At 38.3% G+C, this 26,509-nt stretch overlaps 1 protein-coding gene across 5 annotated transcripts in view; it reads right to left on the bottom strand.

The window, feature by feature from the left end:
* The window catches only part of SEMA3D (semaphorin 3D), a 172,157-nt gene that overhangs the window by 81,780 nt on the left and 63,868 nt on the right, over positions 1 to 26,509 (bottom strand). For 3 of the 5 annotated variants that reach the window (XM_056573397.1, XM_056573396.1, XM_056573395.1), the window contains exon 3: positions 11,964 to 12,127. In XM_056573397.1, the coding sequence (XP_056429372.1) occupies positions 11,964 to 12,127 (164 nt within the window). Of the gene's footprint in view, positions 1 to 11,963; positions 12,128 to 13,319; positions 13,389 to 16,279; positions 16,407 to 26,509 lie in introns of those variants that run through there. The other 2 variants (XM_056573398.1, XM_056573399.1) reach the window with 2 other exon arrangements.

Raw genomic sequence — 26,509 nt, 5'->3', positions numbered from 1 at the left:
CGGCGTAACAATACTATTTCACAGTGGAAGCTTTGAACCCCTATTTGTTTTCTTCTGTATTAAGAACTTTGATGAGGAACATCTGTTTCCTGAATTATTTGTGCCAATGTCTGCTTATCAGTCCATGCACACCCAAGCTACGACTCATCCTGCTTTCCTGATTTTTTAGATTGTTTAAACAGTTATTTAGAAAGCTTATATGCTATATGGCAAACGTTTAAAAGGAATCAGTCTCTAGGTTTACACAGCACGATATTAGGAGCACAAAGTAGTGTCAGGATCCCAGATGATTCCAACCCTGTGTGACTATAGTTTATATATATTTATTGTTCATCCACTTGAATGTACCAGTCCTCTTGGTGATGTCGGCACACTATGTAGTTCCCAGTATTCATTCAACTCCCCTGCCATGATTGACAGCCTCCTGCCTATGCACAGTATGCAAGTAGTAGGACGGTGGGAGGGGGCTAATAAATACCCAGTACACACCATTTAGCAAGCTTCTGAAAATGAGGTAAAAAAAAAGAAAGTAATGCATCACTGGAATCCCTATTATCACTACTTTATGCTGTCCCGAATACAACACAAACTCAATGATTGATTCCATTTAACAAATCAACTACTACCACAGGTTGGTTGGTGATGTGCCAGTGATGTCCAATAAACTGTGAAGGAAGTAAAAAGCAGCCCTGACATACAAAGCAAAGCATTGTCCAGTATATGTATATGGTCTATTACTGTTTTATTAAATACAGGTGTGGATGGCAAAGTGTAAACAGCCAGTAGGAAAACAAACCAGAAGTCAGACCCCCGATACCAGAAAACACACCTGCTATGCAAAGTGACACAAGCCAGGCTCACTAACTTGCTCGCCCAAGTAAGTTTTATAGGTGACAGCTGGCCTGGTGCAAATAGTGTTGGTTTCTTTAGAATGGAAGAACATAGTTTGAGATGCCGCTTTTGATGCAGTTTTTGTAGATTCAGCATGCAGGAGTAGTATAAAATGTTCCCCATTCCTTTTGAGAGCACTCGTCTTTGGCTCTAAAACTGCATCAAAAGCCCCTCATCATGGCATATATGTCATTTAGCACTTGCACTTACCCAATGGTAATATTTGATAGACTCCATCTTTACAAGGCAAATCCACATTACTGCTAAGAGCATACAGACATTTTGATTGCCCTAGAAAAAGGTCACATAAAAAAATGCCCATCTGTTTACTGTTTCATTGTCCAGTTTTTCAGATTTTTTCCCCAAAAAAATACTGTGTATAAGTAAAGGAGTTTTTACGTGTCTTTTTTTACCCAGACTTTTTTCATTTCAAGTCATTTGATTCTTCTGTTTGGTACTCAATCAATTGTGAGACCAATATATGGAGGGAATTTCTATGAATTCAATACTTATAGATCACTCACAAAGGAGTGACCGACTAAAACCCTTATTTCCCATATATCCCAAAAGCTTTATTGATAACATTTTTTCCACAAACAACATAAAGGGTTAAAAGTTAAGTGCTGACTTCTCCATACATATAACTGTTTGTCAGACTATGGATCTACAGACCTCATAGTAATAGAAAAGATGCAGTATACCACGGACCGGCAGATAGGAGAAAGCACTGTATTAAAAAGGGGCTGAGATCTAGGTTTTAATACAGTGCTTTCTCCTATCTGCCGGTCCGTGGTATACTGCATCTTTTCTATTACTATGAGGTCTGTAGATCCATAGTCTGACAAACAGTTATATGTATGGAGAAGTCAGCACTTAACTTTTAACCCTTTATGTTGTTTGTGGAAAAAAATTGAATTAATAAAGCTTTTGGTATATATGGGAAATTAAGGGTTTTAGTGGTTCACTCCTTTGTGAGTGATCTATAAGTATTGTTTACTGTTATATGACTCAAGGATTTCCATTAAAGAATTTGAGAAAAAACACCCACATACTTGAACACATGCTGTACTTTATGATGTTATTGTTTAATTTATAGAGGTCTAAGGGAGGAGACAGGTCACAATTTCTTTAAAAAAAAATCATAGTCGAAGCATGCTGCAATTTTGAAAAATGGCCACTGAGCAAAAAAGCGTCACTAAAGGGTGAAAAAACTAAAAAAATATAAATACTAAGGCATTTTATAATTCACTAGTGACTCAATATACCATCTGACTGAAGTGTTATTGACCAAAACAAAGCCAGGTGGCGAATATGGCGTGTTATGGAAAGAGTTTTGGACAAAAAATTGGGTATGTGTTTCCAGCCTAAGGTTACGTTCACACAGATGAGTTTCTTGCTGCAGGTTTGAGATTCCCACTGAGGATTATCCACAGTAAAATCTCTGCAGCTAAAAATGCAAATTACATTGACCTCAATGGGAAATTCACAGGTAAGCTGGAAATACACACAGCATTTTTGTCCAAAACTCCCCCCAAAGGAACACAAATCTATTGACTTCTTTAAAAAAGTTTATCATGTAATATGTACCAAACTCTGCACAACTTTGTGTGCATTTTGATATGAAAAAGCTGCAGATTTTATATCATACATGGTTATCTCCTAAACCTGAGGTTACAAGTTGTCTAAAGGTGCCTTCACAAATGTCTGGCTGAAAAAAAAAAAATGCCATAGGGAAATTGATGATCGATCAGATCCTATTCATCAGAATGGGACAGTTTAGAATTATCTTGCGCCTTAACTAGGACACCAGATCGTCAGACAGTCCAGACAGAAGAACCCATCTTGCAGCATTTCCCCATACATCCTACAAAAATAACTGGGTGCTGGACCACACGCAACTGATGCACTTTGCTACCGCCGAAGTCGGATCACCAGACATATGTGATAGACCTCCATAAAGTGCAGAATAACAAAAGAGAAATTGACTTTACAAAACCCCATTCAGATGTAACAGTAAAAAAATTAAAGTATGCATTCATTTCCGGGCATGTCAGAGATTTATATTATTCTAGCAGAGTAATTGGTGTTGCCCGGTCTTCCTACCTAAACTTTATGGAAGAGGAAAAGAACCAATCACACTGCCGTCCACATATCTCATCCTTATATCCTGACCTCACATCTTGTCCTCATATCCAGTCCTCATGTCTCATCCTCATATCCCAATGTTATATATTTACCTTATTTCCTGACCTCATTTCTCGTCCTCATATCCCATCCTCATATCCCAACATTATACCTTAACTTTATATCCTGACCTCATATCTCATCCTCATATCCTGTCCTCATATCTCAACCTCATATCCCAACGTTATATCTTTACCTTATATCCTGACCTCATATCTTGTCCTCATATCCTAACCTCATATCTCTACATTATATCCTGACCTCATATTCCATCCTTATTTCACCTCAACCTCATATCATTACCTTGTATCCCATCCTCATATTCCGATCTTGCTAGCCAACCTCATATCATGTCCTCATATTGCGTCCTCAGATACCGTCCATATATCCCTTCCTATAGATTAAAGTAGATCTGTAGCCATAGACACTTATCTCCTATCCACAGGATAGGAGATTAGTGTCTGATCGCGAGGGGTCCGAACGCTAAGACCGCGATCTCCTGTACTCCTGTGGATATGGGATACGTGTCTAAGACTGCAGTACTCCTTTAAAAAGGGTAAGATGTCCATGACTGCAAAAATTAGCAATGATAAATTCCTACTAGTATACTGTATATCAGAAAGTGCTATTTAAGCAGGTTCCTATATACATAATGGAAAATCAGCAATGACTAACCTATTCTTTATACAGTTATTGTAATATAGAATGCAATCAGCTAACACTTTGTTCATACAATAGACCAGTATGTCTAGAGAAAGTAAAGAAAACTGGACAAGAAAATGAATAAACCAGCTTATACCTGATACCAGAGAATATTACATTTTGATTAGAAGGCTTCTTCTAGTCCTTCCAAATACCATGAAGAATGTCTGTTTTCTTAGCTCAAGCGTAAGTTACATAGATGCACAGTAAAATGTAATAAGTAGTTGGCAATGAAATAATATAATAACGTGCAGAAGCCATGGATGGTAGATGATATAATAATTTTTCTTATAAAGTCCCAGACTATTTTTATTACAGGCCAACTTTATAACAAAGAAGTATTAACTTTTATGAACATCAAAGATTAAGGAAAAGGCTCTGACATACAGTAAAAGATGGCAATAAATCAGTTCAGTGCCGAGGTGAAAAGCCACTGTGGTACATATAGGAACATTTTATGTCTGCAAGTTGATGCTACCATAAATATTTCACTACCAAAAATATGAAAGTGAGTTATTTTTCCTGTTTGAGACTTTCATTTTGTTACATTCAAGCGCGGTATATTTAGATCGCAGTCACGGGCAATCTTCAATGCCATGTATATGTATTGGATTTTGCTGCATTATGTAGCATTCTCCCACTATACATTTAGTATTAGCTGAAATATTAAACCAGAGATTATGTTCAACTTCACTGAAGCCTATTTGTCTGTAGATGTGGCCTTAAGGCCTTATTATTTAGCTGTGTGGTCTGTCGCGGACTCGAAGGTCAGATTCTTTACGCTGGCTTCATTTAAAGGACAACTGTAGTGCTATGAACTTTATCACCTATGTGAAGGATAGGGGATAAGTTTTAGATTGCGGGGGGTCCGAGTGCTGGGGGCCCCGCGATCTCCTGTACGGGGCCGCTGCAATGTACAGGAAAGGGGGCGTTCTGTCCCCACATGACGTGGCAGCTGGCACGCTCCCTCCATGTGTCTCTATGGGATTCAGAGCACTACAGATATCCTTTAAAGGGGTACTCCACCCCTAGACATCTTATCCCCTATCCAAAGGATAGGGGATAAGATGTCATATTGCCAGGGTCCTGCCGCTGGGGACCCCCGCAATATAGCAACGTGGTCGTGGTCCCTGTGATCAGGAGGAATTAGCCTGAGAGCCTCCAGCATTTCCAGAAGCAGTTACAGGTGGGTGCAGCTTGCTATATTGTGGGGGTCCCCAGCGGCGGGACACCGGCGATCTGATATATTATCCCCTATGCTTTAGATAGGGGAAAAGATGTTTAGGGGCGGAGTACTCCTTTAACTGAGATCATTGTTAGTCATAATACAGGCATGGGTTTGTTTCAGCAATTCTGCACCATGTAAGTTATCTTCAGGTCAGTGTTTCCCAACCAGGGTGCCTCTAAATGTTGCAACTTTTATTATGGAAGGGGTTAAATGATCTTTATAAACTTTTTTTTCGCTTTTTTTTTTTTGCAGTGTTATAGCCCCCATAGGACATCCACTTCTGTTTAATGTAAAATAACAACATATTTTTAGGAAGTTAATGTGTAGGAAAACGGAAATAAAAACAAGGCCTAGTATATAGTATGTGTCCTACTTGTAGTTGTGATACATATTGTAGCCAGTTTTTCTAGCATAATACAATAATGTATCTATCTATGCACCCATCTATTTACAATGTCTTATATGTTTAGCCATGGCAACAAAGTTATTGTAAATCAACAATCTTATAGGACAATAAGCAATGAAAACTAGATTCAGATGTCGGAGCATTGCATATTCTTCAGTCTTACATAATTCAGCCTTTAAAGGGGTTATCCACCATAAGGTGATTTTAGTGCGTACCTGGCAGACAGTAATGGACATGCTTAGGAAGGATCTGCACTGCTATTGGGACTAAATGGCTATGTTACCATAACACTATGGCTAGCTTTTTGTGAACTGGTATTTCCTGTTTGACTTTTCTTTTTTGACTACAAATCCCATAATTCCATCTTCATCCTTCCCACACATCAGTCACCCCACCCATTGAAACATAAATGAGCTGCATCCATTCTAAAGACCTGTGGTTTTGAATCAGGGTGCCTACAGCTGTTGCATTAGTTGCAGATTGATCCCTCCACCCATTAAAGCAGACAGGCTCCCTGTCATCAGCTGACCAGTGAGTCAGGTCTCGGCCGCATTGCAACCTGGGAAAAATCTGAGACAACAGTAATTTTGTATGCTGATAAAAATAAATATTGGGGCGAAACTCACAGAAGAATTATGAGAAAACCGTCACACACAGGTACAGACACTATATTATAAACAAACCTAACTTTACAGCCTCTGCAGCCTCTGCAGCATAGTCAAATAAAAAGAAATTCCTGGAATACCCCTTTAAGGCCGAAGAGGGGAAATGTGAGAGTAAAGCATTTTATGTTCTTTAAAGAATCAACTAACTTGCAGAACTTATATTATTGCTATAAATAGTCCCCTATTAAAGTGTAAAAATAAAAGTTAAAAAAAGTTTAAAACATTTGAAAAATCCCCTCCCCCAATAAAAATGTAAAATGTCCTTTTTTTCACATTTTACCCCCATAAAGTGTAAAAAAAAAAAAAAAACAATTTATACACATATTTGGTATCGCCACATGCGTAAATGTCCAAACAATTAAAATAGTATGTTATTGATCCCGCATGGTGAACGTAAAAAAAAAAAATTGTAATTTGCAAAATTGCTGCTTTTTTTGTCACATTTTATAAAAAAAAAAGTTATGAAAAAATGATAAAAGTTTTATATACACAAATGTGGTATCAATAAAAAGTACAGATCATGGCGCAAAAAATGAGCCCTCATACCACCGCTTATATGGAAAAATGAAAAAGTTAATCAAAGTATATAATCATGGGTATAATTTAAATCATATTGACCCACAGAATAAATAACACATGTCATTTTTACCGTAAATTGTACAGTGTGAAAACGAAACCTTCCAAAATTAGCAAAGTTGCTGTTTTCTTTTTAATTTCCCCACACAAATAGAATTTTTTGGGTTGTGCCATACATTATATGGTAAAATGAGTGATGTCATTATGCAGGACAACTGTTCACGCAAAAAACAAGCCCTAATACTAGTCTGTGGATGAAAATATAGCTACGATTTTTAGAAGACGAGGAGGAAAAAACAAAAAATGGTAAAAATAAAATTGGCCTGGTTCTTAAGGTCAAATGGGCTTGGTCCTTAAGGGGTTAAAGGCCCAACTTACACTTCAATAATAAAGTACTGATTTACATAGCAAAACTAGAAGATATGAATATACACTAGAACAATAAAGGACTGATCTATGTAGTTATACACTTACGCCCATCTCCACACCACATACAGTATCTCAAATCCTGTCTTTATCATTTATCACCCAAGACTGATGGTCAAAACATTCATTTTATCATAAACACATGTAAAGAAATATATTTATACTTGATTTAAAAACATTCACCAAACCAATCTTCATCAAGTTAGCTATGTTTAATATTTTCCATGTCCCATTTTTTAAAATATACTAAATAGTCTGGCATGATGCCAATACAAACACCTGTAAATTCCCATAATGAGAATGGCTACCTTGTTTCTACTGCACTGAAATGACCATTCTGACATGCGAGAAGAAATTGCCATGCTATGGTATGTTATTATGTATGATGAAAAATCATGCCCTGCTTTCACAATATGAAACAATCCAGATGCACTTTGCTCATATATTCATAGGACAAAATGGAAAATACATTTCATGAAAGTAGCAAGATGTTTTATCATGGCTCAGCAAGCGGTCTGCGGGTTATGAGTCTGCCACTTGTCATACACGTTATTGCCGCTTAAAGTCAATCTAGGGACATGGAGGTTCAAACACGAGGGTTTTGTCTTTCAGAATTGACTGTTGCTATCAAACCGGCTGACAAAACCTCAGTCACCAACTCTTCCTAAAAAAAACTTAAACTTTGCATTTCTATTTACAAACAGGCAAATATGTGTAACTTTTTTTAAATACTATTATTTACAGTCTCTTGAACTTTGGTGGCAATTGGATAAAGCTCTATGATGGTTCTAGAAGAAAGTATGACATTACCCATGATATACGGTACAGAAGATGGTCTCGGTGTCTTCATCTTATATATGCGCATTCCTATGCAACAACTTCAAGCAGCCATAGTCGCAGTATTTAAAGGGGTATTCCAGGAAAAAACTTTATTTTTTTTATTTTTTATATCAACTGGCTCCAGAAAGTTAAACAGATTTGTAAATTCCTTCTATTAGAAAATCTTAATCCTTCCAATAATTATCAGCTGCTAAAGTTGAGTGGATCTTTTCTGTCTGGCAACAGTGTTCTCTGCTGACATCTCTGCTTGTCTTGGGAACTGCACAGAGTAAAAGAGGTTTGCTATGGGGATTTGCTTCTACTCTGGACAGTTCCCGAGACAGGTGTAATCAGAGAGCACTTAGACAGAAAGAGAACAATTCAACTTCAGTAGCTCATAAGCACTGAAAGAATTAAGATGTTTTAACCCCTTAAGGACTTATTTTTTGCATCACCAATTCTACTTTGCAGTGATATTAGTCATTTTACCCAAAAATTCACGACAAAACGGAAAAAAAAAATCATTGTGCGACAAAATCGAAGAAAAAATGCAATTTTGTCACTTTTGGGGGCTTCTGTTTCTACGCAGTGGATATTTCGGTAAAAATGACACCTTATTATTCTGTAGGTCCATACGGTTAAAATGATACCCTACTTATATAGGTTTTATTTTGTCGTACTTCTGGAAAAAATCATAACTACTTGCAGGAAAATGTATATGTTTAAAAATGTCATCTTCTGACCCCTATAACTTTTTTATTTTTCCACGTAAAGGGCGGTATGAGGACTAATTTTTTGCACCGGGATCTGAATTTTTAATCGGTACAATTTTTGTTTTGATCGGACTTTATGATAAAAAGTGACCAAAAATACGCTTTTTTGGACTTTGGAATTTTTTTGCGCTTACGCCATTGACCGTGCGGTTTAATTAATGATATTTTTTTATAGATTGGACATTTACGCACGCGGCAATACCACATATGTTTACTTATTTTTTTATTTACACTGTTTTATTTTTTTTATGGGAAAAGGGGGGTGATTCAAACTTTTATTAGGGAAGGGGTTAAATTACCTTTGTTAACACTCATGCTGATCACTGGCATGTATTAACACGCCTGTGATCAGTGTTATCGGCGCATGACTGCTCCTGCCTGGATCTCAGGCACGGAGCAGTCATTCGTCGTTCGGACACCGAGGAGGCAGGTAAGGGTCCTCCCGGTGTCCTGTAAGCTGTTCGGGATGCCGCGATTTCACTGCGGCAGTCCCGAACAGCCTGACTGACTAGCCGGCATAGTTTCACTTTCACTTTAGAAGCGGCGGTCAAAGCTGAAGAGTTAATACCGCACATTGCCGCAATCGGCGATGTGTGGTATTAGCCCCGGGTCCCGACGTTGATGAGCGACGGGACCGACGCGATGTGGTGCGGGGTCACAGCGCGACCCCGCTTCATATCGCGGGAGTCGGCGCAGGACGTAAATATACGTCCTGCATCGTTAAAGGGTTAATAGACGTAATTTAAAAATCTGTTTAACATTCTGAAGCCAATATATATATATATATATATATATATATATATATATATATATATATAAGTTTTTTCCTGGATAACCCCTTTAAAGTAAATATATTGCTGCAATAAAATGAAACATTAAAGGGGTACTACGGTGGAAAACTTTTTGTTTAAATCAACTGGTGCCATAAAGTTAAACAGATTTGTAAATTACTTCTATTATTTTTTTTTATCCTTCCAGTACTTATTAGCTGCTGAATACTACAGAGGAAATTATTTTCTTTTTGGAACACATAGCTTTCTGCTGACATCTTCGTCCATTTTAAGAAGTGTCCAGAGTAGGAGAAAATTCCCATAGCAAATATATGCTGCTCTGGACAGTTCCTAAAATGGACAGATATGTCAACAGAGACCACTGTGGTCATGATGTAAGCAGAGAGCAATGTGTCCCAAAAAGAAAATAAATTCCTCTGTCGTATTCAGCAGCTAATAAGTACTGGAAAGATTAAGATTTTTTAATAGAAGTCATTTACAAATCTGTTTAACTTTCTGGCACCAGTTGATTTAAAAAAAATGTTTTAAGATCATGTATGTAAGCAAGGCATTGTAAACAATATAACCCACTCTTCTATTGCATAGGCTCCGTTACAGCATCTCTGCCTTGTGACTGCTTAATGCTGAATATATAAAGAGATTAACCAAGTTTTTAGATTTTTTTCCAAAAAGGCCCCAAATGCATTCAAGCAGCAGTTACTCAGGCTCCAATCGGCAACTTTGTCTCATTTTAAAACGTGACCCAGTTAGTGGCCTAATCAGTAACGTACTGTACTCCCGGCAACACCGCATAATTATGGGAGCCATATTGACCAGATCTGCTACAGTGGTCACATGGCATCTGAAACAAAAGGAGACCAGGTGCCGATCAGGCCCTGAACGAGGGATCAGCATGGTATTGAAGAGGTGAGTAACTTCTGCTTTTGTTATTTTAATACATTTAAGGCTCTTAAAAAATTAATACATTTAAATGCCTTTTAAAAGTAGTGTGCACAATGTAGAACAATACAACACGTAACTCAAAGGTAGATCAGCAAACATACAGTAACATAAATCTACAAGAACAGATAGATCCCCTCAAAATGTCATTGTTTGAGAAATAATCTCTATAAGCACAGATAATGCAGAATGGTCTTATCTATAGTTAATATAGTACATGGAACACAACACTGGATTTACCAAGGTCCAGATATAGAAAATCTGAAAATAGCTGGCAGCTGATGTCTTACTAGTGCTATACACAGATGACATTAGCTCCTCCAATTGGTAAACTAGATTATATTTCTGAATAGTATTTCCGGGCATAGAACACATGATGAAGTAAACTGACAGACTGGTATTTACCACAGGACTGAAGATGAAGGAAACTTCATACGTTTCAGCTTTCTATCAGCGTCTTAGCACTTGTACATAAGAAAGACCTCAACCTTATGGAGCTTCATAAGCATGATGATCAAGTGCTGTGCAACTTATACATGTGTAACTACAGTCATACATGTTCCCTGACAACTCACACTCATTGCTACATTATAATTCTATGCGCAGTATTCAGACTGAGAATCAAGTCCCATCCTGGAATACAAAATATATTTCAAAGAAATTGTAAAAGTCTAGTTTCCCAGAACTGGACTATATCTTGGCAATAAATATATGTCTGAAGCATGGAACAATAATATTGTCATGTACAGCACATGAGCCATAAAACAGACTTGTGGTGTGCATTAGCTTCTATGAAGAGCAGCTCCGCAGACATTACTATGTTATTGATCCACAATAGGGAAGGAAAGAGATATGTCCGGCACCGCTAGTCTTGAAGGTAAAAGACGGTGGGTAGGATATTGGCAAATACTGTGTGCACCTACACTGGCGTAGTGATGTTCCTCATACAGTGGTGCAGTAATCCATAGACAAAAGCAACAAAAGCATACGCTGGAAGGAGACGGAATGGAAAACGCACTCATCGGGCAAGTTGCTGACACAAACAATTTCTTTATTCACAGCCATCTGTACAGGTAAGACAGGTAGCTTAGAGATGGTAACAGGCAGTGGGTGTGCAGGGGGGCGGCAACTAGTTTTGCACAGAGCCAGAGGAAGTGCCCACGTGCGCAAAACTAGTTGCCGCCCCCTGCACGCCCCCTGCCTGTTACCATCTCTAAGCTCCCTGTGCACCTGTCTTACCTGTACAGATCGCTGTGAATAAAGAAATTGTTCGTCTCAGGAACTTACCCGGTGAGTGTGTTTTCCATTCCGTCTCCTTCCAGTGTATATTACTATGTTATTCATGATGGATAGATGTGATACCCACTACTCACAAGCATACAGACTGTTATTATCACACATGTGTGTTTATAGCTAACAAGAAAGCTCAGTGTCAGGCTGTGTACATCAAGTTCATATAACACAGCTTTGCATCCACTGGAGGTGCTCAAGTGGAAGCAATTGTATAGTAAGAAATGTTTGGAAAGACATTTATCATAAGAACATTGTTTTAAACACACCGACCTTTCTTATATTTTTGTTTATGTCCACGAGATTAAGCATATAGATGTAATCTTTAGCTCCAACGAACAGTCGGCTCCTCTCTTCATCAAGCAGCAGGGTCTGAAAACCCAAGCTCTCAGACGATGGCTCCAGAAACGGGATACAGCTGTTAGACAGAAGTAGGTCTGTGGGAACAGCAAAGACGTTTTTTAGAAAAAAAAATGTTTACTTATAAGGCCACATTCACACTGTTTTTCTTTTTTTTTCGTAGATATGAAAAAGATATTGGACAACTCATATGTGAAAGATACTGGACAATAAGTGAAATTTTTTTCATGAGTTGTCAAAGGTATGGTAGATCTATTGACATTGGTGGGATCCACCAATTGGACAACTGACACAAAAATTATTTCTACAATTGACACAAAATAAATCGACTAAAAATCGACTCTCAGCATAGCAAAATACGAATTCTATTTAAAAATGAGAATTTTCCTGGCCAGGAGTTTTCTATACTGTAGAATATGATTATAATTTAAATAATCTATATAATCTATAAGGCTTGAATGGTTCTAATATCAATATAAACATTGTCAGCGTCTAACCCTAATTAAAATGTAGCATCTAATATTTTCTGTAAAATCATCTTGTAGCCCCCACTGTTACAGAGGTTGTTGCTCATCTTTCTATAGACACTGAATGGCTTGCTCTTTTCAATACTGTTTTGTCTTGAGGAAAGACAAGTGTTTTAGATTTGGGAGTATTTAGCCCATTACAACATTTATTTTATCCAAAGGATTTATGTAGCTATTAGGCGAGGCACACTTGATGCATTTACTTATTTATTTATTTTTATTTAAAGCAGAAACTAGAATGAAAAGTACAAAGGTGAATACTGCAGTATGCGTTGACTCTGTTAATGCATACAGTTCTTAGCTAAAATTGCATCAAATTAGTGTGAATATAAGTGAAAAAAAAAGATACATGATTATCTATAATATGATCAAGTTTCTATAAAAGGAAATAGATCTGTCAAAAGACAGCTTTTTATGGGACTATCCCACTACGTGACATTAAAAGTAAAACTTGCAGAAAATGTTTTTTTTTTTTTTTTTTGGGGGGGGGCTTGTCTGGGGACATCCATGTGGCAGGAGTTGTAAAATGCCTAAATGACATGTGACCAACAGGTATAGAAGAGCCACTGGGATGTTCACGGATTCGGATTTTGGCTATACTAGGAATTATGATTTCTTTACCCTCAAAGGGGTTTTCCCACAAAGCAAAATTGGCAGCAAAGTTGTTAAAACCAGACGTGTACCACATATATTTGTGTAAAGTAGTACAAATATTCTGCTTTTGTGACATAAAATGACCTACAACACTCTACTGTTCTTGACAAACATGGATCTGGTCACTTCCTGGTTTCTTCTTGAAACTGCTGTTGCCAGGCAACAGGGCACACACTTTTACACAATCCTCCGTATTTGCATACACAGTGAAGACTAAGATATATATGTGTGTGTGTGTGTGTGTGTGTAAAGAGTACATTATAAACTTTATACCTATCTATTTGTAGTAAAAGCCCTGTAAGTCCCCAAGGCGGTCTAAACATTCCCACAAGGATTTCCCAGATCGCTATCCTCATATTAGTTACTGTTAACAGTTGGCATGTAGATGGACAGTAGACCAAGAAGTGGTCCCAAGCCAACTAGCAGAAGAAAGGGGCAAGAAAAAGGGTTCTTAACAACATTGGGCAACCTGTCATTGGCTGAAGTCCTTAAGGGTCTATTCACATAAACGGTATCCTGCGAATATTTGATGCACAGGATTTGATACCACATATCTGAAGATGTGTTCAGTCATTTCGTTTAAGTAGAACTCTTCAGCATAAAATCTGCAGCTTCAAATCCTGCGCATCAAATATCTGCAGGATACTGTACGTGTGAATACACCCAAAAAAGGCCAACAACAGCAAGACCCAGGCCCAGAACGGCACGATGTAATCGGAGATTAGGAAGAAGATTCTGGAAACATAGATTAACCGGCAGAGCGATACACTCACAATTTCAGATTTAAATGTTTCTCAAATTGCATCAGGCATCTGTACACGGTTAATGAGAACAATTCCTATAAATCTATTAAAAAGGCAACACTTTGCACTCTTCACCACTGACCACTAATCCCTAGATACTACAGCAGTCACAATGACGCTGATTCTGTACGTAGAAAACTTGTTCATGTAATAGTTTGTTCGACTATGAGAACGTTCTGCAGCTTTGCTGGGTTCCTAGAACAAAATACTATTAGCTCAACGCTTAGCTCAGAAACAAACAAATGTCTGTATAAGGCCAAAAACAGCCCTTCTTGTCACTCGAAACTCTTGAGCAATCTTGGGTTTATATGTTTGTTTCCAACAAATACTTCTAGTCAGCTGTAGAGAGGAGAACAAGAGGGGTCAGCCAGTATTACTTTACAAAACCTAAATAGACAAAAAACAAATACGTATTTGTGCATGTACTGTAGAAGACATGCTGCAACATGAGTTTAAGGATCACTGTCCTTTCTCTAATCCAAACATACTGTATGTTATGTTGATCATTAGAAACTGCAATTAAGATTAAAAGCTTTATTACAAAGCAAGAGCATGTTGAATATATCATTGCTTTTTCATCATTGTGGGTCCTCACACTGCAGAGCAGTTTCTGCCTGCAAACATGACATGATGAAAAGCAAACAACTACTGGCAGAGGTATGGCATAACACGAGTCAGTGTTAAATAAGAAAATTCAGCAAAATGTTACCCTCAATTGCTTAGGAGTGTCAACAATTTGGCTGTTGGAGTCTAACCAGGTGTTTAAATTGGTCTAATTAGCTGACCTGCAGTAAAGAGACTTCACCCCCTCTTTCTGCAAAGACATTATGGGAAATGTAGGAAGCATTGCTGTCGCATCCATGGCTGGGAGAGTCAGACACAAGCAAAGACTGCAGCTTGTCATGTCTGTATATACTCAATTGTGATCGAAAAAGGACTTTTCATAAGAAAATAAAGAAAGAAGCTAAAAAAAGATCATCTTACTCGTGATTGACTGCCCTGTTGGGTACAATTTTGAACTAACCTGTCTATGATTTAATTCCCCCTGTATGTGCTAACTACAAGTGTTGCTTAGAGGAGTGTGGTGGAACTCCAATAACAGGGATGGATGTTTGCACTTTAAACAGCAGGATAGTGTTATATTTTGTCCATTTTATATTTTACCTACATATTTATTACAGTCCTCGAGGTACACCATAGAAAATTAATCCGCAGAGTTCAAGTTAGTCCAGATCTATCCATTATCCTTGGACTGCTGATTAATATTTAATAGGGAATGTGTTAGCTCCAGTTTGCACTCATCTAATGACAGATGCTTTAAAGTGAGCCAAGGCCCATAAGGTATTTATCAGGTCAAAATAAAACTGCCCTGCTTAGATTTTCAGACGTAGCTGACAAAGCACAGATTAATGCCAAATCAATAAGTGGCTATGTAAAATAGGGTGATTGGCAATGCCTATGAAGTCCTTTATTTCATCTGGGTTTCATCTGTTAAAAACTATCAAAGATTAGAGGATGATCAAAGTTATTTGGAAAAAAAAAAAGAACAGAAATACATTGAACAGAGTAACTACTACATAGAACATGGAAAATAGATCTGCTTTTGAAACTTTGAAGTTTAAATCCAGATTTAAATTTGATTTTCACACACACACACACACACATATATACAGAAGTAATTAATGCATCTCATCTGGTAATGTTCTATATTGCTGTATTTTAACAACTTTTCCCTTACAGTTCCCTTACATAATGAGATATGATACGTGTGCCAAAACCAAACCTCTACTCTTCAGAAAAATGACAATAGTTAGCTTTTCATATTACAGGTGGCCAGTCTCTTCTTCTCAAAGAGGAAATGGCAAAACTGAATGTATCGATCAAATTATACCACTAACTTATAGCTTAATGTGTCACAAAAAATATCTCAGAATCACTTGGACAAGTGAAACCATCCCAAAGTTATTCCCATATATGGTGACACATGTCAGTTTTGTAAAATGGGGTTTGGTCACATAAGGCCAAACTCAGCTCAGATCTAAAAGGGGTTAAAGAATGTAGTAATTTTTCTCTATAATAATAATTCTTTATTTATATAGCATAGACAGTTTCCGCAGCACTTTACCCTCAATTTGGTCCCTGTCCCCATTGGGGCGCACAATCTAAACCTGTCAGTATGTTTTGAAGTGTGGGAAGTAAGTAACCCATGCAAAACACAGAGAGAACATACAAACTATTTGCTGACCTTGGTGGGATTTGAAGCCAGGACCCCAACACTGCAAGATAACAATGCTAACCACTGAGCCACCATGCTGCCCTTTTTGCATGCTTAAACTAACACAAGTGCAGCTCTTGAGCTGCACTTGTATCAGTTTAAGCATGCAAAAAGGGCAAGAAGGTCTAATTCTACCTCTTTTACATTAGTAAATCACCTAGGGAGAGATTTATCAAGACCTTTGCAGAGGAAAAGTTGCCCAGTTGCCCATAGCAACCAATCAGATCGCTTCTTTCATTTTTTAAAAGGCCTCTGAAAATTGAAAGAAGCAATCTGATTGGTTGCTATGGGCAACTTGTTGACTTTTCCTCAGCACAGGTTTTGATAAATCTCCCCCCTAGTGTTTAAATCAATGGCCCACATTCATCACTGTAGGTGTAATTGAAGCATTTTTCTACACTTTTTTGTGTGCTGGTAATGTGTAGGAGCACCAAATTTATTAAATGTTCCCCGAGCATTTGATAAATTTTGTGCAGGTAAACATTTTCTCAAATTTCTCTCTTCACATACACTAAAAAGCTGCGCCAGGTCTGGGCTGGTGTAGTTTTAGAGACTTTTCAGTGGCTTTGCGCCTTTTTTTGTGCCATTTTACAAAAAGGTGCAGTTCATAAATCCCTTCTATATCATGTGTATTGACAAAATCAGTGGATTGCAACTCAAAATCAGAAGAAATATGTAAACCAAAAGGTGCAAAAAATAAACCCTGCTTGCGCCTTTTTGTGCCTTTTGTAGACACAAAAAACTGTCTAAAGACAATGATAAATGTCGGCCTATGTGTTTATGTTACACTATTTTTTTTTCTAGATTTGTTGGTGATGTTTTTTTTTTTCCATCTTTCTGTTATGTAATTTTTTTTTCCAGCAGTCTCATCTTTACCATTTCAGGTAGGAGTCCAATGAAAGGTAATATCAGTATATAGATTTGATAGGATCAGACCATTCACAATATTTGATGGTCATACCTCAGTCCCCTCCCTACACAATGTCCTCTGTACAGTTCACAGAGTATGGCCAGAAATCTCTCCGAGTCAGCTCCAGACTCTTGTTGCCTATTACCATGGGGCTTGCAGTAAAGCATTTTTCTAAATGCTGTAAGAAACTGCTCAATCATTATGCTAATGATTCCATAACTGGTGGATTGTCCACTGAAGAGGGATTTTTCAGAGAGTCAGAAAGGAGGACCTATAAGCTGAGAATCCTGTTCTATTCAACTAAGGAGAAGACAAGTGGCCCACAAAATCTTGTACACAGGCTTTTTTTTTTTGTCTATCCCCTGACACTAGGTATAGAATGATATAATAACATACAACTACATTCTGAAGTCTGTTCTTCAAGTACATAGCATTTTTGCAAGAACTATTAAACTTTATTTTTTGGAAGGGAAACTATTCCTTTCTAATGAAAATTCCTCCAGGCACAGTTTAGTGTTGTTACCATTTATTCCATTACATACTGCATTGACCATTACTTTAACCTCATCTTATGATCTCAACCATATGGTGAAGTACACAATTGTTTATAGGGAAATATACACACATTTATTAAATTATGTTCATATCAGTTCTATTATTTTCTTGATTGAATAATCTATTTTAACTTTTATGTACATAAGATAAAAGAGGAAAAAAACTTTGCAAAGTGAAAAATGTAGCGTGTAACCTTAAATGTGGAGCATACTAATGACGCTGGCTGTTAAACCAATATCATCTGAGCAAATATTCCATTATTTTGTATTTCCTGTGCTTTGTAATCTGTAATTATTTGCACGGTTGAAAAATGAAACCCAACAATTTAGTTCCTCTGTATGTGAGCGTAACCAGAAATACCACTACTTCCATAAGGTAAGAGGGTTTTTTTTTTGAACCTTTGAAGATAAACTATAGATAAACTATCAAATGTGGAGAAGCACCATTGGAGCGGGCACATAGTAACACAAGTGCAGGAAGTAAAAATGTTTTACTTTAAATAAGCATCACTATATAACTTTGCCAATTCAAACATATACCTCTGACATAGTGGAAAAATGTGATGCGAATGATGGCTTAGTTTTAGGCTCCAAGAGATCAGTTTTAGGTTATGTTCACATGGCGGAATTCCGGTGCAGCAGTCTCATTAAAGGGGTTCTCCGGTGCTTAGACATCTTATCCCCTATCCAAAGGATAGGGGATAATATGCCTGATGGCGGGAGTCCCGTCGCTGGGGACCCCCGGGATCTTGTACGCGGCACCCTGTTTGTAATCAGTCCCCGGAGCCTGTTCACTCCGGGTCTGATTACCGTTGACCACAGGGCCGGCGGCGTGTGACGTCACGCCATCACCCCCGTGTGACATCACGCTCCGCCCCTCAATGCAAGCCTACGGGAGAGGGCGTGATAGCTGTCTTGCAGTCTTGCATTGAGGGGCGGAGCGTGATGTCACACGGGGGCGGAGGCGTGACATCACACACCGCCGGCCCTGTGGTCGTCGGTAATCAGACCCGGAGCGAACACGCTCCGGGGACTTATTACAAACGGGGTGCCACGTACAAGATCCCGGGGTTCCCCAGCGGCGGGACTCCAGCCATCAGGCATCTTATTCCCTATCCTTTGGATAGGGGATAAGATGTCTTAGCACCGGAGAACCCCTTTAATTTTAAAGAGATTCTGCTTCACTGTGCACACTGTGGAATTTCTAAGGAACCTGTTTCTGCCATGAAAATCCTGATTCCTGCATCCACAGAAACATTGAACCGTTCAATGTTTCAGCAGATTCCGTTTTCAAATGCATTGCCGTCTACGAAGATAGCACCTTTGTGAGCAGTCTTAGTGCCGTTGAATTAAGCAAATGTGTGGAATGTCCACCTGCATTTTCTAGACAGACATACCACACATTTTCAGTCGTGTAAACATGGCCTTAGGGTCATGAGTCAGGCTAAACTTTAGCAACCTGTATAAAATGAGATGCCAATGTATAGCCCCACGTGTTCCCAGAGAGCTCATTGGCTTATGTGCGGAACTTGGATAGAGGATAAGATGTCTCAGGCTGGAATACCCCTTTAATGGTGTTTAATATGGCCTATACCAGGCTAGTGATAATACAGTATGAAGTGCAATATAATTATAAATATTATACATGGCATCCACAAGGTTTATTTCTTATATCCACTGTGAATAATTAGCATCTAATGCAAATTTAATTTGGTCTAAGGATGGGTTCACACTACGTTTGTAGTGTACGGGTGGCGGTTGGTAGGAGCAAAAACTGTCCGCTTCCATATCCCTGGTTGGCTCATTTTTGCCCCATATACGGTTCTCTGACTGGACCTAAAACCGTGTTATAGGGAAACCGTATACGGGCCAAAAATTAGCAGACCGGATGGGTTCGGGCTGGATCCGACTGGGATATGGAAGTGGACGGTTTTCATTCCTCCCAACCGGGTCCGGCACCCGTACACTACAAACGTAGTGTGAACCCACCCGTATAAGGAATTAAAGGGGTACTCCAGTATATATATATATATATATATATTTTTTTTTTTTTTAATCAACTGGTACGGCAAAGTTAAATAGATTTATAAATGAGTAAACAAACGCGGAGGTGGCCTCATTTCGGATGGGACCCTAACACACATTCTGAGCCTTACACTCATAACACTCACCTCTGCTGGGCATATAGCCTCTGACTGGGTGACATGCTGGATCCATTATCAATTTAAAATACCTCCTGTGAAAAAGGGGAGGGGTGCATGGCTACAGAGGGTGCCATTCCCCTTAAGTTGCAACTAGTTTTTTTTGTGCCGTGCACCCCTCCCCTTTTTTTCAGGAGGTGTTTTAAATTGATAATGGATCCAGCATGTCACCCAGTCAGAGGCTATATGCCCAATAGAGGTGAGTTTTATGAGTGTTAGGCTCAGAATGTGTGTTAGGGTCCCATCCTAAATGAGGCCACCTCCGCGTGGTGGATGGGGTGACACGTTTTGATCAAAAAGTGTGCTAAGAGCCTCCATTTTTTGACCAAGAGTGCTGCTACAACCTTCTTTTCTCGTATAATCAGTATTTGCCACAGCAGCATGCACCCGTGTATTAGGAAGTTGTGCTGGCTATTTTTCTTTTTGTATTTTTCAGATTTACAAATGACTTCTATTTAAAAATCTTAATCCTTCCAGTACTCATCAGCTGCTGTAAACTACAGAGGAAGTTGTATTTATTTCTGAAGTTCCTTTCTGGCTGACCACAGTGCTCTCTGCTGACACCTCTGTCCATATCAGGAACTGTCCAGAGCAGGATAGGTTTTCTATGGGGATTTGCTCCTATTCTGGACAATTCCTGACATGGACAGAGATGTCAGCAGAGAGCACTGTGGTCAGACAGAAAGGAACTCCAGAAAGAAATACAACTTCCTCTGGAGCATACAGCAGCTGATAAGTACTAAGATTTTTAAATAGAAGTAATTTACAAATCTGTTTAACTTTGCGGCACCAGTTGATTTGAAAATGTTTTCTTTCCCCTGGAGTACCCCTTTAAGCAGCTGTGCAAATAACTGTTCAAGGATACAATGTTTATTTCAGTTAAGTTCCCATTTATTAAAATGTACCATGTGACTTCACTTAGTGGCAGAGAACAGGTTCTCAAAGAATAAATAAAAAAACAATTAGTCGGAAAGAAATACGCAACTTGGTGTAATGACTTTATTAGTATACCCCTTTTATTTAATACACTCTCACGATTCTTTTCTAGAGGTGAGTATACATTTTACTAGATTCATTAATTGCGGCATTAATTTTACCCAGCTGGGAATCTTCCATGCCTAGGCAAAAAGAAAGACAGTTACATGTTAAAACTACTTATGATGAACTGCTGTCTTAACTATCTGGCAAAGTTCCATGGAAGATATCATTGTCTCTATGTGCTGTGCTCAAGGCATTGATTCCGTGTAAGGTTTTAATTAAAGAGTTGGAGCTTTTACAGCTATAAATGAGCTTTTTTAAGGAGAATGCTGTGTTTCTATAAGTCAACTGTAATAAAATAGAATCCGCTAGAGTCATAATATTAGGAGCCTCGTGTATAAAATCTAATACAGATAAGCAGAGTACATCTTTGAATTGCATGTTGACTAATGCCAGAAGTCTGTCCAATAAAACTTAGGAACTGGAGTGGTTGATGTCTGAGGAGAATTATGACATAGTGGGTATAACAGAGACTTGGTTGGACGATAGCTGTGACTGGGCGGTCAACATACAGGGTTATAGTCTATTCAGGAAGGATCGAACAAAACGCAAAGGGGGAGGAGTTTGTCTTTATGTGAAATAGAGTCTGAAGGCCGCACTGCGGGAGGATATATGGGAGGGAGAGGATAATGTGGAGTCATTATGGGTAGAAATATATGGAGATTAAAAAAAATTATAATTCTGATAGGGGTTTGGTATAAGCCACCAAACATAATGGAAGAGGCAGAAGATCAATTACTGAGGCAAATAAACAAGGCAGTGAATCAGAATTATGTGATAATAACGGGGGACTTTAACTATCCTGGTATAAACTGGGAGACTGAGACCTGTGAATCTCATAAAGGAAACAGGTTTCTGACTATAGCTAAAGACAATTATCTGTCCCAAATGGTGCAGGGCCTGACCAGAGGGGGCGCCCTACTAGACTTAATATTAACCAACAGACCTGACAGAGTAACTAATGTGCAAGTAGAAGGACATCTAGGGAATAGTCATCATAATATAATACATTATAACTTGTTCTGCAATAAGGGAATCTCTCGAAGGCAAAGTTTGATCAACTCAGAGAAGCCCTTAACAATATAAATTGGGATAATGTCCTCAAAAACAAAAATACTGACACTAAATGGGAGACTTAAAAATATCTTTAATTCTCACTGTAAGATGTATATACCTTATGGGAATAAAAGGTTCAGAAATAAAAGAAAACCAAAATGGATGAATAAAAATGTTAAGGGGGCAATAAACAACTTCCTCTGGATCAACTCAGTAGGGACTCATTAGGGATATAGGGTGAACTTGATGGACTCGTCTTTTTTCAACCTTATGAACTATGTTACTATGTTACCTGTCAGTCCATAATATAGAGCCATAGGCACCCCATGTGCCCCTATATGTGGCCTTCATGAAGCACCAAAACTGCTCACTAGAAGCAATTCTTTAAGGGAAGACTACCTCTGCTTGTAGAACAGAAAAAAACAACTAAATGCACTTCGAGAAGCCTGTACAAATCTATGGGTACTATAATATAGACCTATCTCACATAGAATGATATGAAAAGTAAATAAAATTTAAATTTTAAGAACTGGTAAAATAATATTTTATTTCCATTTAAGACCTATAGATGAGAATTGAGGTCTATTTAAATGCAAATTAAATGTTCCCCTTCAATTAATAAGACCACCTAGACTGAAAGAGCAGACTAGATAGACCATGTGGTCTTTTTCTACCAACAATATTCTATGTTTCTAAAATAAGCAAAGAATTTAATGCAGCTGAGAAAACTACTGACAATTAGTCTGCACTTGAATGGTGAATGTGAAAGATTATCCCCTCATCTGGTTACAGAGCGGGGGTCTATTACATAGATACATAGAAAAATAATATGTGTCAATAATATAACATACATTTCTTCATAGTAGTTACATTGTTTTTTCACTGCTAAACATTTGGGGCTGTCATGTGAATACTCCAATCCACTTCTTCTAACCTGACTAAGTCTTCCACCCAGGCTACCTTCATACCCCAGCCCATCACCTTACTTTGGGAAGACGAGTTGTACGAATGTAAGAAGAAAAACTCTAGGGGCCATTCATATCTTAATGTGTAGTGTATTCACCCAGACAGCCATGGGCATAACAGACAGAAGAAAACCACATAGAAGCATTATGCTAAAGTACTCTAGACCCAGATATGGCAAATAGACCAAATTATTTTTTTTTATTAAAAATCTGCCAATAGAAAGGATGGTTTGCTAAACAATGTGTTGCAACATGATCTTACAAAGAACACATGGGAGGAAACATATATACATGAATTCTGCTTCTTTTCGAGCATTTGGTCATACACAGGCCATGAACAGCTGGTGCATGTCAAAGCTCTCTGTGAAATGGTGACATAAGTAAACATAGGCATGCAGTGAACTCACCATAACTGTTTAAACCTATAAATAAGAGCTTAAAGTATTTATCATGGTAACAGAAAACATATATCTGAAACTTGGGTAATATATACATCAGCTGTACAGTGTAAGGAACTTATGGTAAGGAACTACATATATATCAAATTGTGACCCTCTGTATAACAAATTACTATCTGCTAAATGCTTAGTGCATTGGCCAGAACTAAACTGAGTGTGATTTCACTGAAATCCCTATAAAATTCTACCAAAAGGTTTATAAATGTAATTTTCTCTAGAGCTATGGCATTTAACCTGTGGCTGACTAGATGCACACGGTTTGCCCTGACAGTCCCATGCATGCTCGGAGTTGTGGTTTACAAAACAGCTAGAGAGATAAAGGTTAGTGACCATAGTACTAGAGGAAATGAACAGTAAATTATCAGAACCCATGTGTGTAAAATATATCACAAAAGCATTTGGTACAGCATAGTTCATTACCTGCAATGATAACTGGAAAAAAGCTGAACAAAACTACTACAGTATCTTTTGACATGTGTAACAATACTGCTAAGAGACTGGATTCAAAGAGTGCTACTACGGCACTGTGATAATGCAGATAAAGAGCCGGTCCACGGACAAGGATGGCTTTTGAAAATCAATGATGGTGGTGCTCAGGTATGGTGTGCAGTACGATATACATTCATGTAGAGAAAAAAGAAAACCGGCCACTCACCATATTCATCTTCTTGCTTTATTGCATGGCAGAATACTCACTTAGACATATAGGGAGAGGGAAGGAGCAGGGGGTACAACAGGCAACAAGCTCCATTTCGCACTTGACAAAGTGCTTCTTCCGGCCATACTACCTACTAAAACTGCGTAACAGATATACAGGTAAGTGAGACACATTAACCTATCACCAATGTGACACCCTCACACGTGATCTCTGACATATCGGATGGGTGTTCCCTGAAATCAGAAGCATACTGCAAGGTCCGTCCTCTCATTTAACCCCAGTTAAATTAAATGAGAGGACGGACCTTGCAGTATGCCTCTGATTTCAGGGAACACCCATCCGATACGTCAGAGATCACGTGTGAGGGTGTCACATTGGTGATAGGTTAATGTGTCTCACTTACCTGTATATCTAAAACTACCCAGTTTTAGTAGGTAGTATGGTCGGAAGAAGCAGTTTGTCAAGTGCGAAACGGAGCTTGTTGCCTTTCCTCTCCCTATATGTCTAAGTGAGTATTCTGTCATGCAATAAAGCAAGAAGATGAACATGGTGAGTGGCCGGTTTTCTTTTTTCTCTACATGAATGTATACTGCTAAAAGAATTCAGCTGCATGGGCCAGTGGTGGGGTTCAATCAACTACTGTAGTTACATATGAGAAACACAGGTAGGATTATTCTCTCACTCAATGACCAATGGAACCTCTGTTATATTGACCAAAGGCATTATCAATGGCTACAAAATGCTTCATTCTCAGTTTGTGAAGGTGAAAAAGCATTTAAACAAGGCATTGCTTCCCTATGTCTATAAATTGTTATATGGCCAGACAATATAAAGAAGTTTAGCAGGTTTTCTAGAGAAATTGACAGCTAGTTCATCCGCACTTAACCTAGTATACTGGGTTATGGTGTAGGTGAAGAGCCTTACAATGAGCAGTTACTCACAGTTATTGGTTACGTATTCCCTGTGTTCTGGTCATTTATAGTTATATTCTTATTGTGCAGCTTTGCGCAATGGAGGCGAGGAGTCGGCTCACCCCACTCCCCTGCCTCATCAATATTCCGCCCCCCCCCCCTGGCCCGGCTACTTCCTAAATATGTAAACATCTTCACTCTCACGTCGTTGATGTGTGGAAGCCTGCGGGCAGACGGTGATGAGCGATCAGCTCTGGGAACAGCGTGCAGGTGCCGCTGCCTCTCTACACCTGGAAGTCGGGTGTAGTAGCAAGGAGCAAGTTTTCTGCTATGGGAAAACTGCTTTGGATTCTCCATGGCAAAATTTGTGCAGCAGACTTTGTGCAGCATAAGAAGATCCACCCATGTTAATGTACCCTCAGGCCTACAATGTGTAAAGTTGTTTTTTGTCCTTTTCATTGAAAACCGTTACTTCTATAGCTTCAAAATAAAAGGAATCATTATGTTTTTTTTTTTTTTTTTTTAGAAATAAGAGATGACTACCTGATACAGATAAACAGAATCTCAGACACATGCATTTAATGGGACATTCTGAAGTGAAGTGTATGGTGACTTCATGATGCAATCCTATATAGACATGAGTTCAACTGACTCTGGAGTTATATACATTCATGAATCAATTTTATAGCTGCGTCTTATAGAGGAGTTACATCATTTCCTTTTTTTTTTTTTTTTGTTATAAAAACACGCTTAAAAGGAAATGTTCCATGTTATAAAATGCTAATTGACCTTTTCATGTTTTCCTAAATGTTTCATCTTTGAACATTTGTGTGTGACCCTTTTTTGATTTCATCAAGATCAACCAATCTTTAGTTAAAAAAAGACATTCCAGGCCTTTCTACCCTCTGTAATATTCTGGAAATGCAATTAGCCCAGACTGTTTTATTTGGCAAACATTTACTGGGTTAAACAACTTGAGTTTATTAACAATTGAGGTCATTACGGCAACTGTGCAAAACATTCTTGACAGTAGATGAGGATTTTTCTGTTAGCTAAAGGAATATCTCCAAGCTCCTGAGAACTGGAGCAAAATGTGTACCGGTGCTCACCCTTTACGTTACACTGTGTCAACTCATTAAGGTATATATAAGACACAACTTTCATATTATTATCTACAACATGAGGTCAAATAAAATGTGCAAACTGTATAGTGTTAGACTCTCGAGGGAAATACCCCATAGACAAGGTGAACAATAACACCCAGCTGTCAATGTGGAGTGAAAATTACCCATTAGGGTAAAAATGGTTCCAGTATAAGACTTCTCTGATCAAGGTGATCACCCAATTTTGTCAAGAAAGCAACAATAAGGAAAGACTAGGCAAAGACAAATGACATGACATAACATGCTGACAGGTCATTTATAATAGTCCTCATTTAACTACAACTCT

The sequence above is a fragment of the Hyla sarda genome, chromosome 4 (assembly GCF_029499605.1).
Source record: "Hyla sarda isolate aHylSar1 chromosome 4, aHylSar1.hap1, whole genome shotgun sequence".
In the NCBI taxonomy this organism is placed as follows: domain Eukaryota; kingdom Metazoa; phylum Chordata; class Amphibia; order Anura; family Hylidae; genus Hyla; species Hyla sarda.
Note: the sequence above shows the minus strand (reverse complement) of the source record. Positions and strands in the feature narration are given on the sequence as shown.